The sequence below is a fragment of the Girardinichthys multiradiatus genome, chromosome 3 (assembly GCF_021462225.1).
Source record: "Girardinichthys multiradiatus isolate DD_20200921_A chromosome 3, DD_fGirMul_XY1, whole genome shotgun sequence".
NCBI lineage: Eukaryota > Metazoa > Chordata > Actinopteri > Cyprinodontiformes > Goodeidae > Girardinichthys > Girardinichthys multiradiatus.
The window spans coordinates 28,607,317-28,630,974 of NC_061796.1; the positions used below are offsets into that span (position 1 = coordinate 28,607,317).

Genomic DNA, 23,658 nt, shown 5'->3' on the forward strand with positions numbered 1-23,658 from the left:
ATCCACTTGAAATTATATGGCAAGACCTGAAACTAATATTAACAAAAGATGATCCTGACGCATGCCACACATTTCAGATTTTTAATTGTTTAAAAAATGTGAACTATGGATCGTTTTACTTCCATTTCACTTTGATGCCTGGCTTTGTGTTGGTCTATAACATAAAGTTTCAATAAAATACAGTGGTGTGTGTGGTTAAAACAAGTACAGAGGTTAAAAAGTGTAAGGGGTGTTAATCATGAACTATAGATAATGAAAAGCTGGTAAAAGAAAACACACCGTAAATTGTAACGGGATAATGTCTTGTAGTGTGAAGTTTGATCAAAAACACATTAAAAAATGTGCAAAAAGATAATCTATCTGTTCCTAAATACCTCAAATAAAATATGAATCTATAGATTCACACATAATATTCAACACTTGAATGAGTGAATCACAAATAGGCCTTTCATCTACAGGGAGCTACTGGTTCCGTTTTACTGTAGATGGACCCGGAGCCTGTCGTCATGGCAACCACCCCTCCTCCCTAGCCTCTTTGTGTGTCAGCGCGAGCTGCCGCATCCCCCGAGCTGGCTGCACGTCCTGCGTGCCGTGTCATCACGCATGCGGGGCAGCTTTTCGGTTTGCAAACATTATTATTTCCCCCAGTGTCGGAAGAGGGATCAATACAGACAGTAATATGGTATGTGCGCATGATATGTAGTGGCAGGAAGTGATGTTCATGTGAAGCTTGGTGGGAAGCAGAGGTAAAAGCACACACACACACATTACACACACACTAACGCACGGACTGTACGGGATGCCCTCGTGACTGCAGGGTGGAAAGAAGCGGAGGAGGAGGAGGAGCAGGATGAAGATGGGGTCTAGGTGGACCGACGCAAAAGCTCGGAGATGAAGTTGTCAGTGATTATTTTTTTCCATCCGACACGCGATCATCTGGCTACCAACCTGGCGACTATTTCTAAAGCAGCTAAAAAATCTACGATCAGATATTTTTCTTCATTCCCAAGTCGCCATAATTAGCCTCTGCTTCCCGGACGGACCGATGTCATCTTCTGATTCTTTTGCTGTCTTTTTCCTCTGCCAGGATGAGGATCTGTAAGTCCGCCAGGTAGGGGAGCGCACATGTTGAGACGTCTTTCCTCATGCCCGGGCGCACGTATGTCACCACTGCTTCAGGAAGCGCAAAACAGCGATCTACCGTTGGACGTTTTCTTTGGGACGGTTTGAGAACCTGCGGCCTGCTCGGGGCCCCGGTTTATACCGCAATGCCACACGGGCCGAAAGGAGGGAGAGGTGGAGGAGAGCCGGCGGGGAGCAGGAGGAGGAGGTATCCGCAAACAGCAAATGATTTAAAAAAAGTGAGGATTTAAAACGAGCTCAGTGTTTTACTCGGACTGAACAGGAAAGTGGCACAAGCTGTACTTTGTGTGCTGCATGGGCTGAGAGGACTGCATCGGCTCTAACGGTCTCAGCAGCAGCATCAGGGCACAAACGGTCAGGGGAGTGAGTGCTGTGATTGTGCAGGGGGCTGCTCGATTCTCAGCTTACTGCTGACCAAGTTCTTGGACTCCCTTGACCAAACTGGAGTTGCACCTTTGGGCATTAGGAACCATAGCGCCTGCCAGGGGACAGTTTAGGGAATGAATTGTATTGCCACATTCACATTTGTTCCTCCTCTGTTCTGCTTTTCTGTGTTTCTGACCACACCAGTTGTTATATGAACTCATTGCAAAAGTAAACATCTCCCACCCTCCTCACACACACACATATAGACAAGCCGACCATGCCCTCACCTTCAGACTCCAGCAGCGTGGCTTCAGCCTCTGGATCTCGCGGCTGGTCGGACAGCCGCAGAGGCATGTCTGGCAGGGGCCCCGGTGGAGCCCGGCTGCTCCTCTACCTGGGTTTGTGCCACCTGGGGCTAGGAGCCATGGTCTTGGCCTTCTCCTTCACCAGCATGGCTTTCACCTCATCTGCACGAGTGAGGCAGTCCTGTCCATTCTGGGCTGGCTTCTTTGTGAGTATGACTGACTGAAGCTTTTTAAATGGAACCAGATTAACTGTGAGTTCTGTGTTGTTATAAATGTATCTGTATCCAGGTGGTGGCATCAGGGATAGTGGGAATAATCTCATGGAGGAGACCTCTGACACTGGTGGTATGTTTTTCACTGTATTCAAACCATTCTTCATTATTACTGGGATATTTTGCATTTTGTCACATTAAAACCACAGTGTATTTTATTAGGATTTTCTGCAAGAAATACTAGCACAAAGAAACGCACATTGTTTTGCAAATGTTGATTTGAAATGTGATGTACATTTGTATTCAGGCCCTTTTAATCTGATACCCTGAAATAATAGTGCAGCTAGTTGCCTTTAGAAGTCACCTATTTTCAAACAGAGTCCCCTCCTGTGAACTGTACACACATTTCAGTATCCCAAACTCTAAGCATCTCACAGAGGACTGTTGAAACCATTATAGGGAAATAGAAAGGGTATGGCACAACTGCAAACCTAACAACCCAAGGAGAGCATTGATCAGAGAAGCAGCCAAGACGACTATGGTACCTCTGGACGGTGTTCTGAGGTCCTGTGAGTGTGTTGACAGATCAAATATTATGCAATGCAAAATGTTATGTGTGTATGAAGGTGGCAGCATCGTGCTGTGGGTATGCTTTTCTTCAGCAGGGACAGGCAACCTGGTCAGAGTTGACTGCAAGATGGATGCAGCTAAGTAAAGGCCCATCCTATATTTACTGAAATATGGGAAATACCTGCAAATACTTGAGACAGACTGGTTTAGATTAAAGTATATTCATGTGTTAATAGCTCAGTCAAAGTTCAGACCTAAATTCAATTGATAATCTATTGCATCATCTTCCTTTGTCTTCACAATTATAAATAGATGGATAGATTGTACTTTATTTATCCTAAAGGGAAATTACAGTATATTAGTCAAATATAAACACAACAAAGCAGAGAATACAAACAAATCTAAAAGGCAGACATTAAAACACCTTATATATCAAAAGATCAAAGGTCATGTCACTGAACAGCATGTTAAGAATAGATGATAAGAACGTACAGAGAACAGTTCGGAGCAAATTCAGCGAGGCCTGACCCCCTGCTGGTGGAGGAGTTTCAGATTATGCACTACTTTGTGTTGGTCTATCACAAAAAATCCAATTGAAGTTTGTAGTTGCAATGTGACAAAATGCAGAAACACTCAAGAGGCATAAATACTTTTGCAAAGGCATTCATTATGCAGGATAATTATGTTTAAAAACAATCACGGTAATTTGAAATGTATAAGCCGGCAATAGGTATCAGTAGAAAGCCCTATCAAAGTGTCAGTTTAAACTTTATGATATTGCATAAATAATGTTCAGTCATACTGCAAACATTCAGGTGCTTTCCTTTCTTCTTTACACCTTCACTGAATATTTTCTCCTCTCTTGTAATATAAACACTAAAATGTGCCTGTTTGTCCTTGTGTCATCTGTTCTCCATGTTTGGCCGCTGACCGTTTTAAAACCCATTCTAAATTAGGCATGGCCTCTGCATCCCTCCACAGGTGTCACTGTTCATGCTGCTGTCTGCAGTGTGTGTGATCCTCAGCCTGGCTGGCTCAATGCTCTCCTGTCAGAATGCACAGATGGTCAAGTCTATGCTCACCTGCCAGGTAGGTCTGCATTGCTGTCCTCTCCCTTTAGCCCTCTTTTTACTGAAATGTCCTTGCGAGCAGATGCATCGGGAATGTGCCAGGAATAATTTGAATAATGAAAGAGTGCAGATCAGTGCCTTACAGCGATTCACTCTGTATGATAATGTGCATAGGTGAAGAATGGTCTGTGTGTGTGTTGTGCACCCACTCAACCCTGCTCCATGGAGGATGAGGATACACTAGTTTTATCCCTGAATGCTGACTGTCACTCAGTCAGACGTCAGTTAAAGGTAAGCAAAACGTCTTGCGCATTTATTTGCTCCCCTGGCAAAGATGTGGCCTTAAATAAATAAAACATTTATTCCAACAGAAAGAAACAGAAGCTTAGTCTTATGTAACATATGACAATGATGGACCATGTAGAGAGAAAGATCTCCTGGATCCTCGTTCATGTTCTCTTACCTTTTAGTCATCCGAGAGGTCATTTTTGTGTCTGGTGAATCATTGGTGTTGACATGGCCATATGTTTTGGGTCATTATCCTCCTAAATAACCCGATGACAACCCATTCTCAGTTTACTGTTAGAGGCTACCAAACCTGTGTTTAAAATGTCCCAGTATTTTAAAGAGTTCATGATATAATGCACTCTAACAAGGTTCCCAGGACCTTTGGAAGAGAAACAGGCCCATAGCATTAGAGGTCCTCCACTGTACTTTCCACTGGCCATGAGGTGATTTTCCTCATATTTATCTGTTGTTTTACAACAGACCTGGACTACTCGTAGCAGAAATGCTCAATCTTAGTCTCACCTGACCAAAGCTTACGGTTCAAGCTAAAGTCCACGTAGTGTTTAGAAAAACTTCAGGGTTGCTATAGAAATTTGGTCCAGCTTTATTTGTCACAGTTCCAGTTGTTTTAAACGAGTAATTTGTTGAATTTTCATCCATATAGACAGTCAAATCAGTTTTGTAGTCTTACTTGAATTGCAAGCTTCCTTGTCTTTCCCATTTTGAAGCATGACTAAGAGATATGGGCCTGCTTATAATTCTATCTCATCATAATAATATCCCATGAGAACCCGAAGTCATTGATTACATATTAAAAGTTCCTAAACTCTATCAATAAAAATAAATCTACAGTATATATCATAACATTGGATTTTTTCCACACTGAACAAATATCTTCTCATTAAAGATTTAAACACTGGATTTTTCTACAAGTTGTGAGATTATGCTGCTGCTGTAAAAATTGAATGTGTTTACACATCTTTACCGGGGGTACAAAAATGTGTGGAGGGCCCTGCATAATGAAACCACTGTGAGCAAAAAATGCTCTAGTCTGGTTTTTGTGAATGCATATTTCTTTGCAGGATCTCCTGTTTAGTGCATGTGGTCTCAGCATTCTCTCCACCATCATTTGTACACTGTCCACTGTGACTTGCAGTATCCACATATTCTCCCTGGACCTCGTGCACCTGGTGAGCGCAGACCCAGCACTTTTCATTTTAAATGGTTGATTGTTATTTTACGAAGCAGGTATTCTGCTGATCAGCTGCAGAGCTACACCTAAAGTGTTAATGCATGTTCTATGGTTACCGCTCAGCTTGCCCCTCATCGCTCCCGGTCCGTCAACCCAGAATGCACCACTCCGCAGGACGCCTTCCTGACCAACATCATGGACTTTGAGGAGTTTGTCCCCCCTATCCCTCCACCCCCCTACTATCCCCCTGAATACACCTGCAGCTCCGAGACCGATGCTCAGAGGTACTAAACACATTTGTGATATTTGTTAATTTGATATGTGTACTCTATGTGTGTATAATTTAATGCACACAGTTAAATAATGACTAATGTGTTTCTATCAATGTCCAGCATTACCTATAATGGCTCCATGGAGAGTCCTGTTCCTTTGTACCCTACTGACTGCCCCCCTCCTTATGAAGCTGTGATGGGCCAGAGAGCTGCCAGCCAGGTGAACATCTGGATATACATACTATCATCCAGAAGTTTGGTCAATGTTCTTCCTACCATGGATATCTAGGAGAGTAAACGATTACATAATTTTAATAAAAACAAATTTAGCAAATAACATGTTTAAATAGTATTGGCTTTTGGAGAACAGTATATTTAAATACTCAGAGTTGTGATTGGGTGGTGCTAAGCCTCAATACGTCACTCTGCAGCATCCTCGTTTGATTTGTGTAATGCATCCTTTGTCCGTGCTGACCGTTGTCTCTCCTGATTGTCAAGGCAACAGTGTTTGATGCCCATGGTACTGAGCTGTCTGGAGAGAGAGGGACTTCTACAGCATTCAGCGGAGAAGGTGCAAAAACAAATCCATATCTGTCCATCATGTTGTGTCAAGTGTGTAGTATATAGGTAAATCAAGATGTGTAGTAGCATTCAAACAGCAGACTACCCAAATGAAGAACTCACATAGATTCAACAAAGCTAAATGTGAAAACACATGATACACTAGAAATATCTCTTTTGCAAGGCCAACAGTACAGGATATACAGGGGTTGGACAATGAAACTGAAACACCTGTCATTTTAGTGTGGGAGGTATCATGGCTAAATTGGACCAGCCTGGTAGCCAGTCTTCATTGATTGCACATTGCACCAGTAAGAGCAGAGTGTGAAGGTTTAATTAGCAGGGTAAGAGCACAGTTTTGCTCAAAATATTGAAATGCACACAACATTATGGGTGACATACCAGACTTCAAAAGAGGACAAATTGTTGGTGCATGTCTTGCTGGCGCATCTGTGACCAAGACAGCAAGTCTTTGTGATATATCAAGAGCCACGGTATCCAGGGTAATGTCAGCATACCACCAAGAAGGATGAACCACATCCAACAGGATTAACTGTGGACGCAAGACGAAGCTGTCTGAAAGGGATGTTCGGGTGCTAACCCGGATTGTATCCAAAAAACATAAAACCGCGGCTGCTCAAATCACGGCAGAATTAAATGTGCACCTCAACTCTCCTGTTTCCAGCAGAACTGTCCGTCGGGAGCTCCACAGGGTCAATATACACGGCCGGGCTGCTATAGCCAAACCTTTGGTCACTCATGCCAATGCCAAACGTCGGTTTCAATGGTGCAAGGAGCGCAAATCTTGGGCTGTGGACAATGTGAAACATGTATTGTTCTCTGATGAGTCCACCTTTACTGTTTTCCCCACATCCGGAAGAGTTACGGTGTGGAGAAGCCCCAAAGAAGCGTACCACCCAGACTGTTGCATGCCCAGAGTGAAGCACGGGGGTGGATCAGTGATGGTTTGGGCTGCCATATCATGGCATTCCCTTGGCCCAATACTTGTGCTAGTTGGGCGCGTCACTGCCAAGGACTACCGAACCATTCTTGAGGACCATGTGCATTCAATGGTTCAAACATTGTATCCTGAAGGTGGTGCCGTGTATCAGGATGACAATGCACCAATACACACAGCAAGACTGGTGAAAGATTGGTTTGATGAACATGAAAATGAAGTTGAACATCTCCCATGGTCTGCAAAGTCACCAGATCTAAATATTATTGAGCCACTTTGGGGTGTTTTGGAGGAGCGAGTCAGGAAACGTTTTCCTCCACCAGTATCACGTAGTGACCTGGCCACTATCCTGCAAGAAGAATGGCTTAAAATCCCTCTGACCACTGTGCAGGACTTGTATATGTCATTCCCAAGATGAATTGATGCTGTATTGGCCGCAAAAGGAGGCCCTACACCATACTAATAAATTATTGTGGTCTAAAACCAGGTGTTTCACTTTCATTGTCCAACCCCTGTATAAACATCATCCAATATGTCAGTCAGTCATTTTCTACCGCTTATTCCATAGTGGGTCGCGGGGGAGCTGGTGCCTATCTCCAGCAGTCTATGGGCGAGAGGCGGGGTACACCCTGGACATCATCCAATATGTGCTGGATTAAAAAAAACAAATAAAATCAAGTAAAAACTCAGCTACAAAATTAGTCACAGTGCATTATTCTTTGTAAAAAATTGATTCATAAATAATTTCAAAACTTTTTCTACCTTTAATGTGACACTATTCCTCTACAATTCAGCCTAGAAACAAATACATTTGTCAGCAGACAAACAAAAAAATATAAAAGCTGCAATAAGTGTTTACACCACTTAAACAAATACCTTTTTGAAGAACATTTGAATTTAGTTTCAGTATTCATTCTTTTTTAATAGAGGTCCATTGGCATGCCACATCTTGACTTAGTAATATTAGCATTTTTTGCCCACAGCACCTTAGTTCAGGTTTACCAAAACTTAAGTTTTTCCCTCATGAAGTCATTCTTATGTGGGTTTGGGTGTAGGCTTGGACTTACTGTGATGCTGAAAAATATAATCCCTCTTTATCCTTTACCTCAAGGTTTTGAGCCAAAACTAAATTGTATAACTGTTCAAAATGTAATCCACCAAGACATAAAACTCCAGTTCCATGATGAGAAATAACCCCAGACCATGATGTTGCCACCACCATGTTTTACTGTGGGAGTGATGTTTTTTTTATGATGCTCAGTGTTGTTTTTGTGGCACACTAAACTTTTGCAGTTGTTGTCCAGCATTTCAAGTTTGGTTTCATCAGACCACAAGGTGTTGGTTGGATTTTAGCCTAAACTGAATGTGTTTTCTGAAGGAAAATGCTTCTGTCTTGCAACCCTGCTCTTTTTCCTAGACATTACACCACTAAATGGCCATAATTCTTTACAAACCAATTAATATCCTGGAAATCCTCTCAGATGTAGGGTGTGGAAAATGTTGTGCAGTCCAGTAATTTGACCAGCTCCTTCTGTCAGCAGCAAACAGGGTGGGGTACTGATCACACATTTTAACCCATTATTGATGACTGTTCATTGTCCCATCAGATATAAAAAATATTTTTGGTCCTTTGTAACCTCTAGGCAAACTATGACTTTAGCTACTTTAGCTAAAGAATGAAAATGTGGGCACATCAGGAAAATCCTACTCGGACAGCTGAACTTTATTTCAGTTTAATCGAGTTTATCATAATTCATGGTATGTGTGAACTAAAGAAGGTTCTTATTTATTATTAATTATGATTAAAGACAAAATATTTTAAAAAATCCTTAAAACTTCTTCAGCATCAATACACGCTATGATAGGCATTTACTGTTTTTTAAAACTAGGGAACTTTTTAACGACAACATGGAAAAACAAAATGGTAGCTAGAAAAGCTGCCAACACCGAAACTAAATGTAAAGATTTGAATGAACTCTATAATTCAATGTGAATAGATACTGATAAATGCTATATTTAAAACTATAAGCACCTGACTGAACATTCAAAGGTTTTTCTTCATAATAAAGAAAAATGTAAAAAAAAAAACATTTCTTGTTAGTGTCTATGGACAGTGGATCTCTGTTAATGTCAGAGATTGTGGACATCCCTGATGATTCCTCCCCTTCTGAGGACTCCTGTTTGATGGAGGTTGGGATAAGGAACCATGGGGGCAACAGGACATGTGCTGAGAGGGGGGACACCATCTTCCGTGGTCCGCAGTCTCAGACGCCAGAGAGTCCGCTGGCAGGAAGACCGAGGACCAGACAGTTCCTGAGAGGGGAAAGGTCTAATTCCTGCTCCTCACCTAGCACAGCCACCAACACATACAGGTGAGCAAAAACATTATGCCAAAAATTAAATAGAGGATGTAATTTCTCTATCTTGTTAACCTTAAGGTAAAATTTTAACACTCCCCATCTGTTGGTCAGGTCTCCAGTGATGCACCACCAGGTTGTGTTAGCTAGCAGCTGTTCCCAGCTGGAAGCAATAGGAAACTCCCCAAATCAACAGCATCGTCTCATCCCAGAGATTCAGGTGAACCTCACCAACCCCTCAAACCAAGAAGCTGCCCCGGCCTCATCTGTTTCCCCCCCATCGTCTTCCTCAGCAGCCAGTAAGCACGGGAACGGACTGCTCCCTCCTCATGGGGCCCTGTACCTTCGACGAAGAGCTGAGAGAAGTGACAAACATGCAGGGACTGTTAGAAGACAGAGAGAAGGCTTTTTACGCCTTGTGAGGTCGCACAGTGAGCCAGGCCTAGGCTCTTCAACAGACACAGGTGAGGAAAGGACCAACAAGAGTACATTCCTACCAGTTTTACAGTGGTGAAAAAAATCTGCTTTACATTCTTTGTTTCAGTTGACTTTGGATCTGGAGGCAGCAAAGCATCTACAGACACAGGTAGGAGCTTATTTCTGAAGTCCTTACTGATAGGTGTCTCAGGGTCAGGCCTTTTCACACCTCCTTTCTCACTTTACAGCAAATGGTCTTCTTAAAATGGAAAACATCCCAAAAGAAAAACAGAAACCCTTTACCACAAATAGGTTAATATTATCAAAACCTTTTCAGAAACTGGTTCTGTTTTAGGTATTGGAGGAGATTTAAATTTATAAAAGGTCCCAAAACTGTCAGCAATATTCATGAAAATGCCAAACTTTGCAAACTTAAGTTCTGTTGTGTTGCTCTTTTGCTGTCAGGCCTCCCTTAAAAAGCTCTGCATGTTCAGGCTTTTTCCAAGTGAACTGGGTCTGAACTTATTTATTGGAGAGAACTCAGTGTGTTACTTTAGGAGTTTCCCAAGTATCTATCTTAGCCCCTATCTTGTTTTCTATTTTTTTATGAGTTAGGACAGCCGAAATACATTTATATTGTGATGGTAGTCATTTATACTGTGGCATCCTCTTTAAAAAAACATTAGAGCTTTTACAGAAAGCCTTCTAGTTGCTGCAGCAGTCATTCCTGAAGCTGAAACCGGTTCCTAACCCAAAGAGGACTAAATTTATGACTTTCACTTGATCTAAAGACAGGTGATCCTTCCATTGTAACTCCAGATGGTAAAAGCACAGAAAATGTCACTTTATATAAAAGAATTTGGGATGTAGATAGAAGACAAATTATCAATGCTTACATTTGAAACCTTTTGTCCTATAATACTGTTTAATATTTTTGACACCAGGTCCAATTTTGTATCAGCTTCTAGTATTGGTTTATTTCTGTCTTTTCCTTTTTTCAACTTTTCTGAGTATGTTATTACTTGTAACTGTTTCAGATTATATTTATGCACCATCTTGACTGGGATGCTGTATCCCAATTGGACCATCCTGGCTAAATAAAATCTTTTATTAATATTAGTAGTAGTAGTGTTGCATTTAACACATTATATGAGACCTGCAGAGTCTGCCGTGTAGCATGAAAGCTTGGCCAAATTTAGATTAATTCAACTGGACTGTCAAGGTGTTACAATAGCACTGTCTGAAATGCTGTGGCAGGACCATAAAAGACCGTAGAGTCATGGAAAAAAACTAAGTAGGACCTTAGTTCTGGTATAGGATTTAATAAAGTTGGTCGTAGCCAGATACTGCTAATGAAATGCTGTATATTAGTTGATCATCTCCAAGTGAGACCTCCTCTATAAAAGCAGAACTTGTACCAGTTTGCAGGTGTGGAGCATATGGGTTTGTGTTAACATAATGCAAGGATGAAAAGACATTAGCAAAGCCCTTAGTGAAGCAATTGTTGCTGCCCATTGATCTGGGAAGGATTTTAAGGCCATTTACAACAACCTGAATCTATCATACTACTCTGAGAAAGATCATTCACAAGTAAAAAAAACAGTATCAACAGCTGACCTTCTTTCCAGGAGTGGATCTCCCAGTTTGTGCTCTACAATTTAATCAATTTCATTAAGGCCATACGATGCCATGCACAGAGAGATTTCAAAACTAACTTCATCTCAGATTCTACAGCGTTTAGTTTCCATGTTATATGATGACGTTTGTGGTAGTACAGATAGAAAAGCTGTGGGTGGTTTGGAAGCACTGCCAATTGAAAACCTATCCTCTCTGAGAAGAAGGTGGCAACACAACCAAGATTTGAAAAGTTGTCTTTTGAACAGATGAGACCTGTGATGCACAGTACTTGATTTGGGAATACCCAAACTTGCAGAACACCTCAGATGGCTTGTCAAGCATGGTGGTGGAGGGTTGATCATTTGGGCGTGTTTTTAAGCCAGAGAAAACATGGGCACCTTGGCTATGACGATCGTGAACTACTCTGTACATTAAATTATCCTTGAGTCAAATGCGAGCCCCTCTGTCAGACATCTAGTGCGTGCCCTCAACAACGGGACAAAGATGCCAAACACAGAAGTGAATCTAGAACTAAAAGAAAATAATGTGAGTGAGTGTGAGAACTCATGGTTGATTGAAAGGCTGTGGTGGGAATGTAAGGGAGCTGTGGAGGAATTATTGCAAACAAGCCTAAGTGAATTGAAGAAATGTTCTCCACAATGATTTCAGAGATTAAGACATCATTGTGTCTTAAACTCTGACATTTCAAGTATTTCAGAGGTTTAAACTTTTTAGATCACTATACAGGTTTCACTGCAGATGACCTTTCCACACGTTTTGAAGCTATTACACAATCATCACATTTGGACTGATAAATGTTACAGATTTGTTCTGGGAAAAGGCTTAAACAGTATCTATATTATGTTGCCAGTCCAATAGTAAGGAGTAAGTGGTTATACAATGTTAGAATCTTCCTTGACACTCCAGCTGTAACTTATTTTGACGAAGGTTCTGAAGATAAAAGCTACCAGATTGTTTCCATTATTTTCCCTTTATTTGGTCTGCTCACCATTTTGGATTAGTCTTTGTTTTTGTCGAGGCTGCTCAAAGTCTGCAGAGATACTGTAATGTACAGTCATCTACCACTTTTTTAGGGTACACCTCGCTAATTATTAGTAGCAAAGATTGAACAAGCAGGTGGAAATATTCTTTAGAGGTTTTTGGTGCATATTGACTAGGACTGCAGGATCTCAGGAAAATATGGAAATGCATAACAACTGCTAAAAATGTTAATTATGCTTTTCCTACTCTTTTCTCTCTAATACTGTTATGTTCCCACCCGTCTCTGTGAGCTTTAGAATTTCGGCCACCTAAAATATACATCAGATGAGGGCAATAAGGGCAGTTAGAGTCCTTCCAAATGAATGCATGACATTTAAAATGTAGAATCCTACCAATTACTGCGACCAAGCACGCCTTTGCAATTGCATTATTGCACACGCTGTTATTAGGGTAACAACTGCGATTCAGTATATTTTGCAACTCTAATATGGTCATGATGGTGTAGATTTGTTGAACCCACATCCATGATGCAAATCTCATGTTCCACCGCATCCTAAAGGTGCCCTATTGGATTAAGTTCTTGTGACTGCAGAGGTTAAAGTGCAGTGAACTCGTTGCAATCTACAAAAAGGGTGAGATGATTTGACTTTGGTAACATTAGATGGAACCATGCTTCCACGTTATTTATGGTAGATTCTGACCCATCATCTGGATGTTGCAGCTGAAATCAAGACTTACTGAACCGGGGAATGTTCTTTAAATCCGTTATATTCCAGATTTATTGAGATAATGTGAATTGTAGCCTCATTTTCCTGTTCCTAGCTAACAGTAGTGGTACCTGATGTGGTCTCTGCTGCTATGGTCAATCTGCTTCAAGGTTTGATATGTTGTGCTTTAAAAAGATTGTATTCCTTACACTTTGGTTGTTATTTAAGCTACAGTTACATTTTTGTTGTCTTCAAAATAGTACACACATTCTTCTTTGACCTCTGACATCAACAAAGCTTTTTTCTCCAACCCTCTGCCACCCACTGTTTTTTTTTCCTTTCTCTGACCCTTCTCTGTAAACCCAGAAGATGATTTTGAGTAAAAATCAACAACTACTCTGTATTTAAAGTCCCTTAAATCCCATTTCTTCTCCATTTTGATGTTCGATTTGAAGCACAGCAAGCCCTTTTCACCATGTCTATAAACTTAAATGCATTGAGTTTGTGCTATGTGTTTGGTTGTTTCAATAATTCCCTTAACAAGCGATTGAACTGCTGTACCTAATAAAGATGAAGGTTAGTGAGTACTTTCATTGCAGAACCTTATACAATAAATTTCTATCTTGTTATTGACTTCAAAGCTCCATCTTCCGAAGCGTGTTTGTTGCCTCGCTCTTCTATGGCTCCTGCTGCAGCTCTGCCAAGTAAAGGCAACATCAAGACAGCAGCAATAGGGGTGCAAATCCCCCCTAAACCTGCACCCACCTCACCTATACGTATACCTAAAGACTGCCACCGCTCTCTAGGAGACCTGAAGGTAAGTCAGGTATCACTTACTATACGTAAGGGAAGAATAAACACTGAAAGACTCAGAGTTAATCCAATTTTCAATCTCTGACATCATTACTTTTCTTGCTTTCTTTAAGGTTACCCGAGTTCTGGTGGCTCGATTCCTGCAGCGCTCCAAACGTAACCTGGCGCCGTCCTCTGAACATGCTGGGAGCACAGGACAGGGGCCTAAGAGGAGAAGTGGAGTTGAGATGACTGGCCCTGACCACCTGCCTTCTGAGCAAGTATGACACCCAAACTCCACCTCATTTTCACCACACATTCAGCATCACCAACCTTTATCTCATTTTCATCTTCATTAAATTATTTCCAGGTATCGCGGACCCCTTGGAACACCAGTCGCGGACACCTCAATGCTCACTCCCATCACCCTCATCGCCACGGACATCATCATTCCCACAGCGACAGCAGACACAACCGGCACCATAGCAGCCGTGTGCCAGAGGGTATCCACCTTCGCAGCTGTGGAGATCTGAGCTCCTCTACTTTGTCGTTACGTCGATTAATGACGCCTCATCCGCCACATGGGTCATCTGGAGCTCTCTATTCAGAGTCTGCACTGTGACAAGTAAAGGAGGGCGAAGGAAGAGAAAGGGATGACAAGATGGCAGGATTTTGGCATTAGTGAAAACATTCAGAGTTTATTTTTCAAATGTCTTCCCATCTTTTTTCTCTTCGTCGCCTCCATTTCCAGAGGTCAGCTGTACAAACGACCTCATTCAGTGGGGCTCCTGATTGACTGAACATCAGTGTAGAGCTCCAGCTTACTTCACCAACATGGACAAAAATAATCAAAAGAGAATGACCACTTACAGTACAACTGCATTTACAAAATTTATGGGTTACAATATGTTTCTCATCTTTTTTCTAAATCGCTGTTAGTTCAATTCATCGCTCAGGTGAACAGATTGAGGAAATCCTTATTTTGTCTTCCATGTATATTAAAAGAAATACAACCAAAAGCAAAGTTAGCTGAACACAGTGCGTTGCAAAAATATTCATACCCCCGGACCCCAAAGATTTTTTTTTTTTTCACAAAACATCTGATAAGTGTAGCGTGGTAATCAGTTTCCTTAAGTCAGCACTTTGTGGGACCACCTTTTATTGAAATTGTAGCTTCCCATTGAGCTTTGCAAAATAGTCCAAGCTCAGTCAAATTGGATGGGGAGCATCTGTGAACAGCTGTCAAGCCTTGCCACAGAATCTGATTTGGATTTAGGGCTGGACTTTGACCGGGCCATTCTAAAACAAGGTTATGCTTTTAACCTAAACCGATTATTATACAATTATATTGTATATCTGGCTGTATATTTAGGTCAGTGTCCTGCTGGAAGGTGAAGCTCTGCCCCAGTTTGAAGTCTTTTGCAGCCTCTAGCAGGTGTCCTAATTCACCTTCCGTTCAAGTCTGACCAACCCCCTCCCCAACAGCATCTTCATGATGCTGTTTGTTCACTAATGTTTCATAACAAATCTTTGAGACCTTCATGGGCCAAATGTATTTATACTAGGGCTGTATGATATTAGGAGAACATGCAATGTATGATCATGTTTACTGATTGTGGATAAACACACAAATAGCTAATTCATTGCAACCGAAGACTAGGGATAGGGGGTATCCTATTCAGCTACAGAAAAAAAACTTTAAATGCTTTTACTGAAAAAGCCACATTCTTTGGCAAAAAACAAGTACAGAAGTAGTTTCTTAGTGACTTTACCAGAACATCTTAATGCCCTCCTAAAACATTTTCTGCTGCTCTGCACTACAGACAACACCAAAAATAATTCCTGGCATAGCCTGAATGCATGGTACTTATAGATTCAGCTAATATCTTCTGCAGCCCAAACAGTTCTTTCCAAAATTGATATTGTGAACAGTGATATTGTTATAATGATACATTTATAATGTATTGTGCAGCTCTAATTATTACTGAGATTTAAATAAACCAAGATTAATTAATTTAGCACTAATCAAATGACCCCCTGAACGCAATAAGTGGAAATGAATTTTATTTAGGGACATCAGAATAAAAGGGGTTGAATACAAGTGTACAACACATTTTTCAAATTTTTAGAAAAGAAAGTTTGTAAACCATGTATCATTTTATCATGCACTATTTAGTGTTGTTTTTTTTTTTTTTTTACATAAAATCCCAACAAAATACATACTAAGTTTGCATTGTAACATAACCGAAGGTGAAAGATTTCAAGGGGTGTGAATACTTTTGTAAGCCTCTGTATAAGAACAGCAGCACCAAGTCAGCTGAATATTTTGCAGGATGCACCAATGAGGTTGCACATGTAGAAAAACTCACATTGAATACAAAGTCACATAGAAGCTCCTCAATCAACTGTATTTTCCTCTTTTTTTGTTTCAATTTATTTTTCACCAACTTGGCGGCACTCTCCGGAACAAAGCAGCTAGCGTTCCTCATGGTGACGCCAATGCCCACCGCAGACACGACTCCAGCGGTTGAAATGTATCCCCTACGTGTGACCACTGCACACCAAAATGTTCATGTTATTGCTACAGGTGCAGCACAGCGGGAACCTTGTGCATTTGATTCTGCCTGTCCGTGTAACTAAGTAACAAGTGCTCCGAATGTCTTTATCTGCATGTTTGCTTCTTTCTTCTGTTTCCCCTCTTGCACACAGATCATGCGATGCAACCACTTGAAACATTAGTTGAGGTCAGGTACAAAGTATCCTGCCAGGTGGTTCCACGCTCACCTCTGGGTCTGTATTTGTGAAAGAACATCAGAGACCTTTGGCTACAAGAGGATGATCTTTGTAAGATAACATGTGTCAACTGCTTTGAGATGCTCTTGCAGTAAACTTATCATGTGGTTTGGTGGTTGTTTAAAGGTAATTAAATGAAGAAAAAAAAACTTATAGAAGTCCATTAGCACATTTATATCAACTGGAGTTTTAAGGGAGCTTTGCTATGTGGTTACACTAATATCACTGAAGGCACATTTTGGAAACACACATGTATGTACATACTTTTCAACATTTACACTCATACACCTGTAAACACAACAGCACTGACATTAAGAAAGGCACTGAGATTTGTTTCTACGTCCTGTCTTGCATTACATTTTATTCATTTGAAAAAAGAAAACGTGTGTTGCAGGCCCAGCTGGATAAAGCCTTTCACCCTGAATGATCAATGTACTCTAAATAGGACACTTATTTGAAATTTTAAATGCAGTGTTGACAGTAAAACTTTCAATGCAAGTTATGTACTTAAATATATGAAATAAATAAATTAAAAGGAGTTGCTGTTGTTTATAAATGTTGCGAAAGACGGTAATGTGTAAGAAAACAGCAGTGAGAATCATGTATCTCCCGTTTATAGATCTGTTCAGAAGTCCATATATACATACCATGGGCATGATGAACAGTTTTACAATCAGATGAGACAGTTTGGGTTACATGGCCACAGTGACAAAAACTATGTTTGGAAAAATCAAGGTGAGGCTTTTAAATTAGCTTAACATTTACCTCTATAAATGTGGGGGGCGGGGCATGGGGGGGGGGTGGGAGTGCTCACAGCCAAAGTGTTGTGTGTTGTGATGCTGGATGCTGATTCGGGATGACAACAGGAGAAGCTTAGCAAGAGAGAAAGAACAGAAGAAAGGCTGAGAGGAACAAGACCCTCATAATGGTATGCAAATTGTATCTTAAAATCTAAAAACTTTATTTATTAATAATTAGCAGTGATAGATTTTAAACTAAAGCTAACATATAACTCTTAAGCATAAAAGTAATATCTTGAAAATCTGGTACTAAGGCAAAGATCATAACCTCGACTTTCTTATCATCCTTGTCACAGTTGGCTGCGTTCAATACCAACTCGGAATTTTCGCTTCTCCTTTAAAAACAGTGTGATGAGTAAACTAAGGGAGGTTTATTTAAAGTTTGCTTTTCTAAATAAGTTATTTGATTATAGCTATAACAATACAAATCTATTTTTTCAATGCCATCATTGTGCCACTGCTACAATACCAGTTGTTTTCATGTATTTAATTATGCTAAAGGAAATTCCACAATGTCATTGCATGTTCACAAATTAAATGAGAGGGTGTGTCCAGAATTTTGACTGGTATATATGTAAATAATTATGTTGGATTATAAAGTATTAAAAATAAGTCATACTATTAATAAATGTAATCACAAAAGCTATTTTAGTGAAGTAAGCTGTTCTGATAACAGCACTCTCCTGTGTTTTTTGTTTCGCCAAGCTTAATAAACCTGGTCTTTTTTTGTTGTTACACTGCATCATTATTGTTCTAAGGCTCTTCAGTCTGACCAACACCTGTTTGAAGCCAAGTTCGATGAGCTGCTGACAGAGATGACAGAGAGAGACGTCACAGATCCTGATCTGGTTGATGCCTACAAAAGGTTAAGAGAGGTATGTACAGTAAACAGTGTATTATCACACCTTTTGATGAACTTTGCAAAAAGTTGTTATTTCTGTCGCTTCAGATTTTGGTATATAATGTCACTGGAGGCAAGAAGAACAGAGGGCTGTCCGTGATTGGCTCTCTGAGGGAGCTTCTTCCACCCTCTCAGCTCACCCAGGATACAGTGCAGAGAGCTTTGATGGTTGGCTGGAGCATCGAGATGGTGAGAGTTTATGTCACATTAAACAAATACAAAAGCAGAATAAAAAATACGGAGTCCAAAATTATTCTTTCCCTACAGGAAGATTTAAATTTAAAACGTTTCAAGAAGTTTGTTTCTGATAAATGAGACAGGCATCTTTAAAAGATGATAAAATAATCATGAGGGGAATAATGGCAGAAAAATATATTTTCTCTATTTATTTAATGTTATTTAAAACTGGCATCTCAAAATGTATTTATACCCTTCTCAATAATCAGTGGAAACATCTTTAGTTACATTATAGCAATCAAACCCTTATTCTAATTACTAGACAGCTTTTTCCATGTTTTAGGCTGGTAATTTGGTGATGAGGTTGGTGGGTGTCCTTGCCATCACACTTGCCATCACCCTAATTTTTAGCTCTCTCCACAGATTTTGTATCAGAATCAAGTCAAGATCTTGGCTAAGCCATTCTGAAATGTTATCACTTCCAGTCAGAAGAAATATGCTGATAAGATTAAAAGATGACTTTAAACCAAAATCTGCCAGGGGTATGCCAAGTTAGGTATGTAAGAGTGCAACAAAACAAATAAATCTGGGATATTTCTGGGTGTCCAGTTATATTTCATATTCATGCTGTCATGAGAAACTGTCATATCAGTCAATCACATCAGTTGTTGTGCAATAATTGTGTATCTTGCTCTTTTACCTTTCACACTATCAACATGAAAGATTGTGCTTCTAAAACCACTGTGCTCTGCTCTCAGCCTGATCATAGTCTAAATAACTGCCATCATGAAGCAAATATGTCTCTATTGTCTTTTCCCTTATAATTAACCAGTAATGACCTTATAATGAGTTTAAAAATAAATATTTCCGGTACAATCTGTGGTATAAATTGTAGCGTGTTACATCTGCTTATTTAAGTTTTACCATGCGTATTTTCAGGTTCAGGGATTTTTCCTAATGGGTGATGACATAATGGATGGCTCTGTGACTCGAAGAGGACAACTCTGCTGGTACAAGAAGGTGAAGCCTGATATGAAAAAAAGAAGAGAATGGTTTTTGTAGTTTTGGTTATATAGAGTCCTTCAGTTTTCTATATAAATTGTTTGTTTTTTGAAGGATGGAATAGGTCTGGATGCCATCAATGATATATTTCTCTTAGAAGCGTCAGTCTACAGACTTCTTCGCCGACACTGCAGGACTCAGCCCTACTATGTCCACCTACTGGAGCTTTTTAATGAGGCAAGCATTCTGACAAGGCTGTTTGAAAGTGCAAATGATGCACCTTGTGATCATTGTCTTTTACTGTATGTAATAATTTGATTCATGATCTTTCCGTTCTCTGTTCACTCTTTAATGAAGAGTTTTGGCTTCTTTTTTGTACCGTTCAGATCACCTTCCTGTCAGAGCTCGGTCAAGCTCTGGACCTCATGACTGCTGCTCCTCTGGGCCAGATTGATCTCAGCCTGTTCTCGATGCAAAAGTAAGAATGGTGTTTGAAATCAAAAAATGTAAATAAAGACAAACGTTTATTCAAACTTATCTTATGCGGTTCATTTTACATGCAGAATAATCTTTCTGTTTTCCAGATATAAAGCTATTGTAAAGTACAAGACAGCTTTTTATTCATTTTACTTTCCAGTGGCAGCTGCTATGTACATGGTGCGTCTCTTTATGTACTTGGCTGTATACACATGAAAGAAACAGATTATGGAATGGTTTTTCATTACTGCTTTATGTGGCCTTTTTTGCAGGCAGGAATTTACAGCGAGGAGGAGCACAATAACGCCAAACAAATCTTACTGGACATGGGAGAGTTCTTTCAAATACAGGTACGTATTTTGTTCCAAAATTTAAGATTCCAAATCACTTGCTTGCAAGCATACTGAGGTATTAAACAACTGATGCATTTATTCTTGCAGGATGACTACTTGGACTGTTACGGTGACCCGGTTGTGACTGGAAAGATTGGGACAGACATCCAGGACAACAAATGCAGCTGGTTGGTGGTGAAAGCCCTGGAGGTCATGTCTATGAAGCAGAGAACAGAGATTGAAGTGAGTTCTGGTGCTACAGAAGGAATAAAAAATGCATTGAAATGTTCTTTACAAAACGACAGCTTTAATTTTGCACCTTCACTGCACTCGTATTTGACATTATTACTTATTAATTACTTACATTATTAGTAAGTACTAGTATTCCTTGAGCTTTTTTCATGTATTGTCACATTATTATTTCCTTTGCATTTTATTTGATAGCCTAACACATACTTCATTGTGAAGTGAAATAAAAATGTGAAAAGTATTCTGTGCATTTGTTTTGAGCCCCCTTTTCTCTGGCACCGTTAAAAGAAATTAATTGAAACCAACTGCCTTTAGAAGTCACCTAATTAGTAAAAAGAGTCTACATGAGCACAATTTATTCTCAGCATAAATCCAGCTGTTCTTTGAAGGCCTCAGAGGTTTGTTAGAGAACATGAGAGAACAAACAGCAACATGAAGAACAAGGAACGCCGCAGGCAGGTCGAGGAGAACGTTCAGGAGATGTTTGAAGCAGAGTTAGGTTATTGAACATTGTCATCTCAAGCTTCAAACATCTCACAGAGCTCCGTTAAGCTCATCATCTAACAATGAAAACAGTATGGTACAACTACAAATCTACCAAGACATGGTCCTCCATCTAAAACTAACAGGCAAGGCAAAGGAAGCACTGATCAGAGAAACAGCTCTAGAGGAGCATCAGAGATCTACAGCTCAGGTGGGAGAATCTGTCCACAGGACAGCTGTTAATTATGACCTCCACTTTCATTTAAAGTTTGCAATATCATGATTCGTTGGACATGGAGTAGTTTTGTCTGAGTCATATGTTCTGATAAACCGAGTCATTAATTTTTTTTGTTATTTAGCTTTGTTTTGTTTTTTTGTGGTTGCTTGTGTTTAGTTGGCTTTAGTCCAATTTATACCTGTTTTCTCCTGTTTCCATGTTGACCAGTTTCTGTATTGTTCACATAGCTTCTTTCATTACCCACCATTTTACCCACCATTTTTCTTCAGTGCCTCAGCTCATGCTCATCCACAGCTGTTCAACATTATATTAGTCAGAATGTCCTGTTTTCACTCCAGCAATCACCTCCACAACATATATACTTACCCAGTTTTTGAAGCCATTTATTTGTTCAACTTTGCTCGTACCATACCCAGTACCCCTGCCACGTCTTGAGTAGTTTTGTAAGTTTGTTCTCCTTAATCCTTTTCACTCAAATTCAACTACATCAAGATCCTGTCTGCCTCCTGTCTGTGTTTGGATCTGGTTTTACTACAAAGCATGACTGGGCACAAGCAACGTTGGAGACACTGCCAACATGTGGAAAATGATCCCTTGGTCAGATGGGACCCAAATAGAACTATGCAAAACATGACATAGAAAAAGTAACATTCAACCCTGAACAAACCATATCCATAAAAATATGGTGATGATACTTTTTTCAAGTGGAGATGCTTCTCTTCATCGGGGAACAGGAAGCTGGTTAAAGTTGGTGGGAAGATGGATGGAGCTGTAAGGCAACTCTAAAAGAAAACCTAGAGGCTGCAAAAGGCTTGAAATTGAGGCAGAGGATCAACATCCAGAAGTACAAAGATTCTAAACATACAGTCAGACCTACAAGGGAAGGATTTAGATCTAAGTATATTCAGGTTAGAATGGCCTAATCAAAGTACAGACCTTGATCCAATTGAGATTTTGTAACAGACACTCTTCATCCAGTCTGACTAAGCTTGAGCAGTTTTTCACAGAAGAATGGGGAGAAATTCCTGTCTCCACATGTGCAAAGATGGTAGACCCCCAGCCGAAAGGATGTAATCACATTGAAAAGTGATTCAACAAAGTATTGACTCAAGGCCTTGGTGATGCTGTACAGATTTAAGATTATAACAGGTTTTATATTTTCAAATATGTGGAAAATTTACCGTAAAATAACCAAATTCTACTGACTTTATGTTTTTGTTCTAATTTATTTGTTTCAGGCTAGCCTCCCTTTCTATCTTTTACACAATTTGTCATTCAAACAATTTGCTATCAACACGTTTTAGTTTTACCATCATGTCACCCTCAGGCTTGCTACGGTCGCAAGGATGAAGCCAGCGTGGCAAAGGTCAAAGAGCTGTACAACACCCTGCAAATGCCGACGCTCTATCACAAGTATGAAGAGGAGAGCTACCAACGGCTGCAGAAACTCATCGCTCAGCACGCACAGAACCTTCCTCACTCAGTCTTCCTCAATTTTGCTAAAAAAATCTACAAAAGGAACAAATAAGGGGTCAAGATGGCTGTTGAAAATGATAAAGTTTAAGTTTTATCGAGATCCAAGAATCTTTGTTTTCTTTAAAATTACGTTTGAATTTGCAAATACACACATCTTATGCCATCTAATTACTGTTGAGTTGACAAACTCTTTCATGGGTCAAGTAATTTGCTACATTAATGGACATTTTATTTTAGTTAGCTGATAACATCTTAAACCAAACATATTGCACCACATACTAATAGAGATTAGTTGATATTCTAAAATATCCTGTTTCTTTTTACTTCACTCTACCATGTTTTGGGAATTATCACATAAAATTCTTGTAAAATACATTGAGGTTTGTGGCAGTAAAATGACAATTTAAGGGGATGACTACTTTTAGAATGCACTGTGTTTTGTTTGTGTGCTCTCTAAAGTTATCTTTATAGCTCATATAAATCTGATTCAGAGGCTTTGTTACCTTCTAACACCTGCTCTCTTGAGTGTGTACTTTTCTTGCTATATATTGTCTAATTAAAAAGGGAGAAAAGCCCAAAACAAAGCATGTGTAAGTTGTTTTGATGAGTTAAACTTTAAACCACTAACCAATGACCTCTACACGCTTTCCAACGTATACTGTAAGATGAAGGAGCAAGCGTGTTAAATATAGACACAAATGCAAAAAAAAAGGGTTTTACAAATGTTTTTCTTATATTTTAAAAACAATTTTAAATATTTTCAAACAACTTTGATACAAAATAAACTTTAGCATTTGAATGTCTTTATCAGCTTGTTTTTTTTTTTGCCTCGTGTCCTACTTATACCCTTGTTTTATCATGTAGCTACAAGACAAGGCCTGGGACAAATATTCACAATGTC

At 39.8% G+C, this 23,658-nt stretch overlaps 2 protein-coding genes across 3 annotated transcripts; both read left to right on the plus strand.

Annotated features, from left to right (window-relative positions):
• The first annotated feature begins 651 nt into the window (after positions 1-651).
• fam189b (family with sequence similarity 189 member B) lies at positions 652-17,160 on the plus strand. Its single transcript, XM_047361208.1, has 14 exons — positions 652-2,020; positions 2,103-2,159; positions 3,578-3,685; positions 3,841-3,957; positions 5,037-5,144; positions 5,270-5,430; positions 5,539-5,638; positions 5,917-5,989; positions 9,039-9,309; positions 9,409-9,758; positions 9,839-9,880; positions 13,679-13,854; positions 13,964-14,110; positions 14,200-17,160. The coding sequence occupies exons 1-14, from the start codon at positions 1,787-1,789 to the stop codon at positions 14,449-14,451; spliced, it is 2,196 nt and encodes a 731-aa protein (XP_047217164.1). The 5' UTR covers positions 652-1,786; the 3' UTR covers positions 14,452-17,160.
• Positions 17,161-17,421: 261 nt separating this feature from the next.
• Positions 17,422-23,560, plus strand: LOC124865788 (farnesyl pyrophosphate synthase-like). Of its 2 annotated transcripts, none has more exons than XM_047361209.1 (10): positions 17,422-17,550; positions 18,181-18,297; positions 18,372-18,512; positions 19,440-19,520; positions 19,617-19,739; positions 19,889-19,980; positions 20,087-20,159; positions 20,252-20,329; positions 20,420-20,554; positions 22,609-23,560. In XM_047361209.1, exons 1-10 carry the CDS (start codon positions 17,548-17,550, stop codon positions 22,807-22,809), a joined length of 1,044 nt encoding a protein of 347 aa, XP_047217165.1. In that variant the 5' UTR covers positions 17,422-17,547; the 3' UTR covers positions 22,810-23,560. The 2 variants fall into 2 exon arrangements, with proteins under 2 accessions (XP_047217165.1, XP_047217166.1); XM_047361210.1 differs by lacking the exon at positions 17,422-17,550 and adding an exon at positions 17,764-17,787.
• The last annotated feature ends 98 nt before the right edge of the window (positions 23,561-23,658 follow it).

Excerpts from the sequence above, each read along its gene's own strand:
- LOC124865788 (XM_047361209.1), top strand. Across the intron at positions 18,298-18,371 it reads CCTACAAAAGGTTAAGAGAG|ATTTTGGTATATAATGTCAC; the intron begins GTATGTACAGTA and ends CTGTCGCTTCAG. Across the intron at positions 20,330-20,419 it reads GAGAGTTCTTTCAAATACAG|GATGACTACTTGGACTGTTA; the intron begins GTACGTATTTTG and ends TTATTCTTGCAG.
- fam189b (XM_047361208.1), top strand. The coding sequence starts at position 1,787 with ATGCCCTCACCTTCAGACTCCAGCAGCGTGGCTTCAGCCTCTGGATCT. Across the intron at positions 5,431-5,538 it reads TCCGAGACCGATGCTCAGAG|CATTACCTATAATGGCTCCA; the intron begins GTACTAAACACA and ends ATCAATGTCCAG. Across the intron at positions 14,111-14,199 it reads ACCACCTGCCTTCTGAGCAA|GTATCGCGGACCCCTTGGAA; the intron begins GTATGACACCCA and ends AATTATTTCCAG.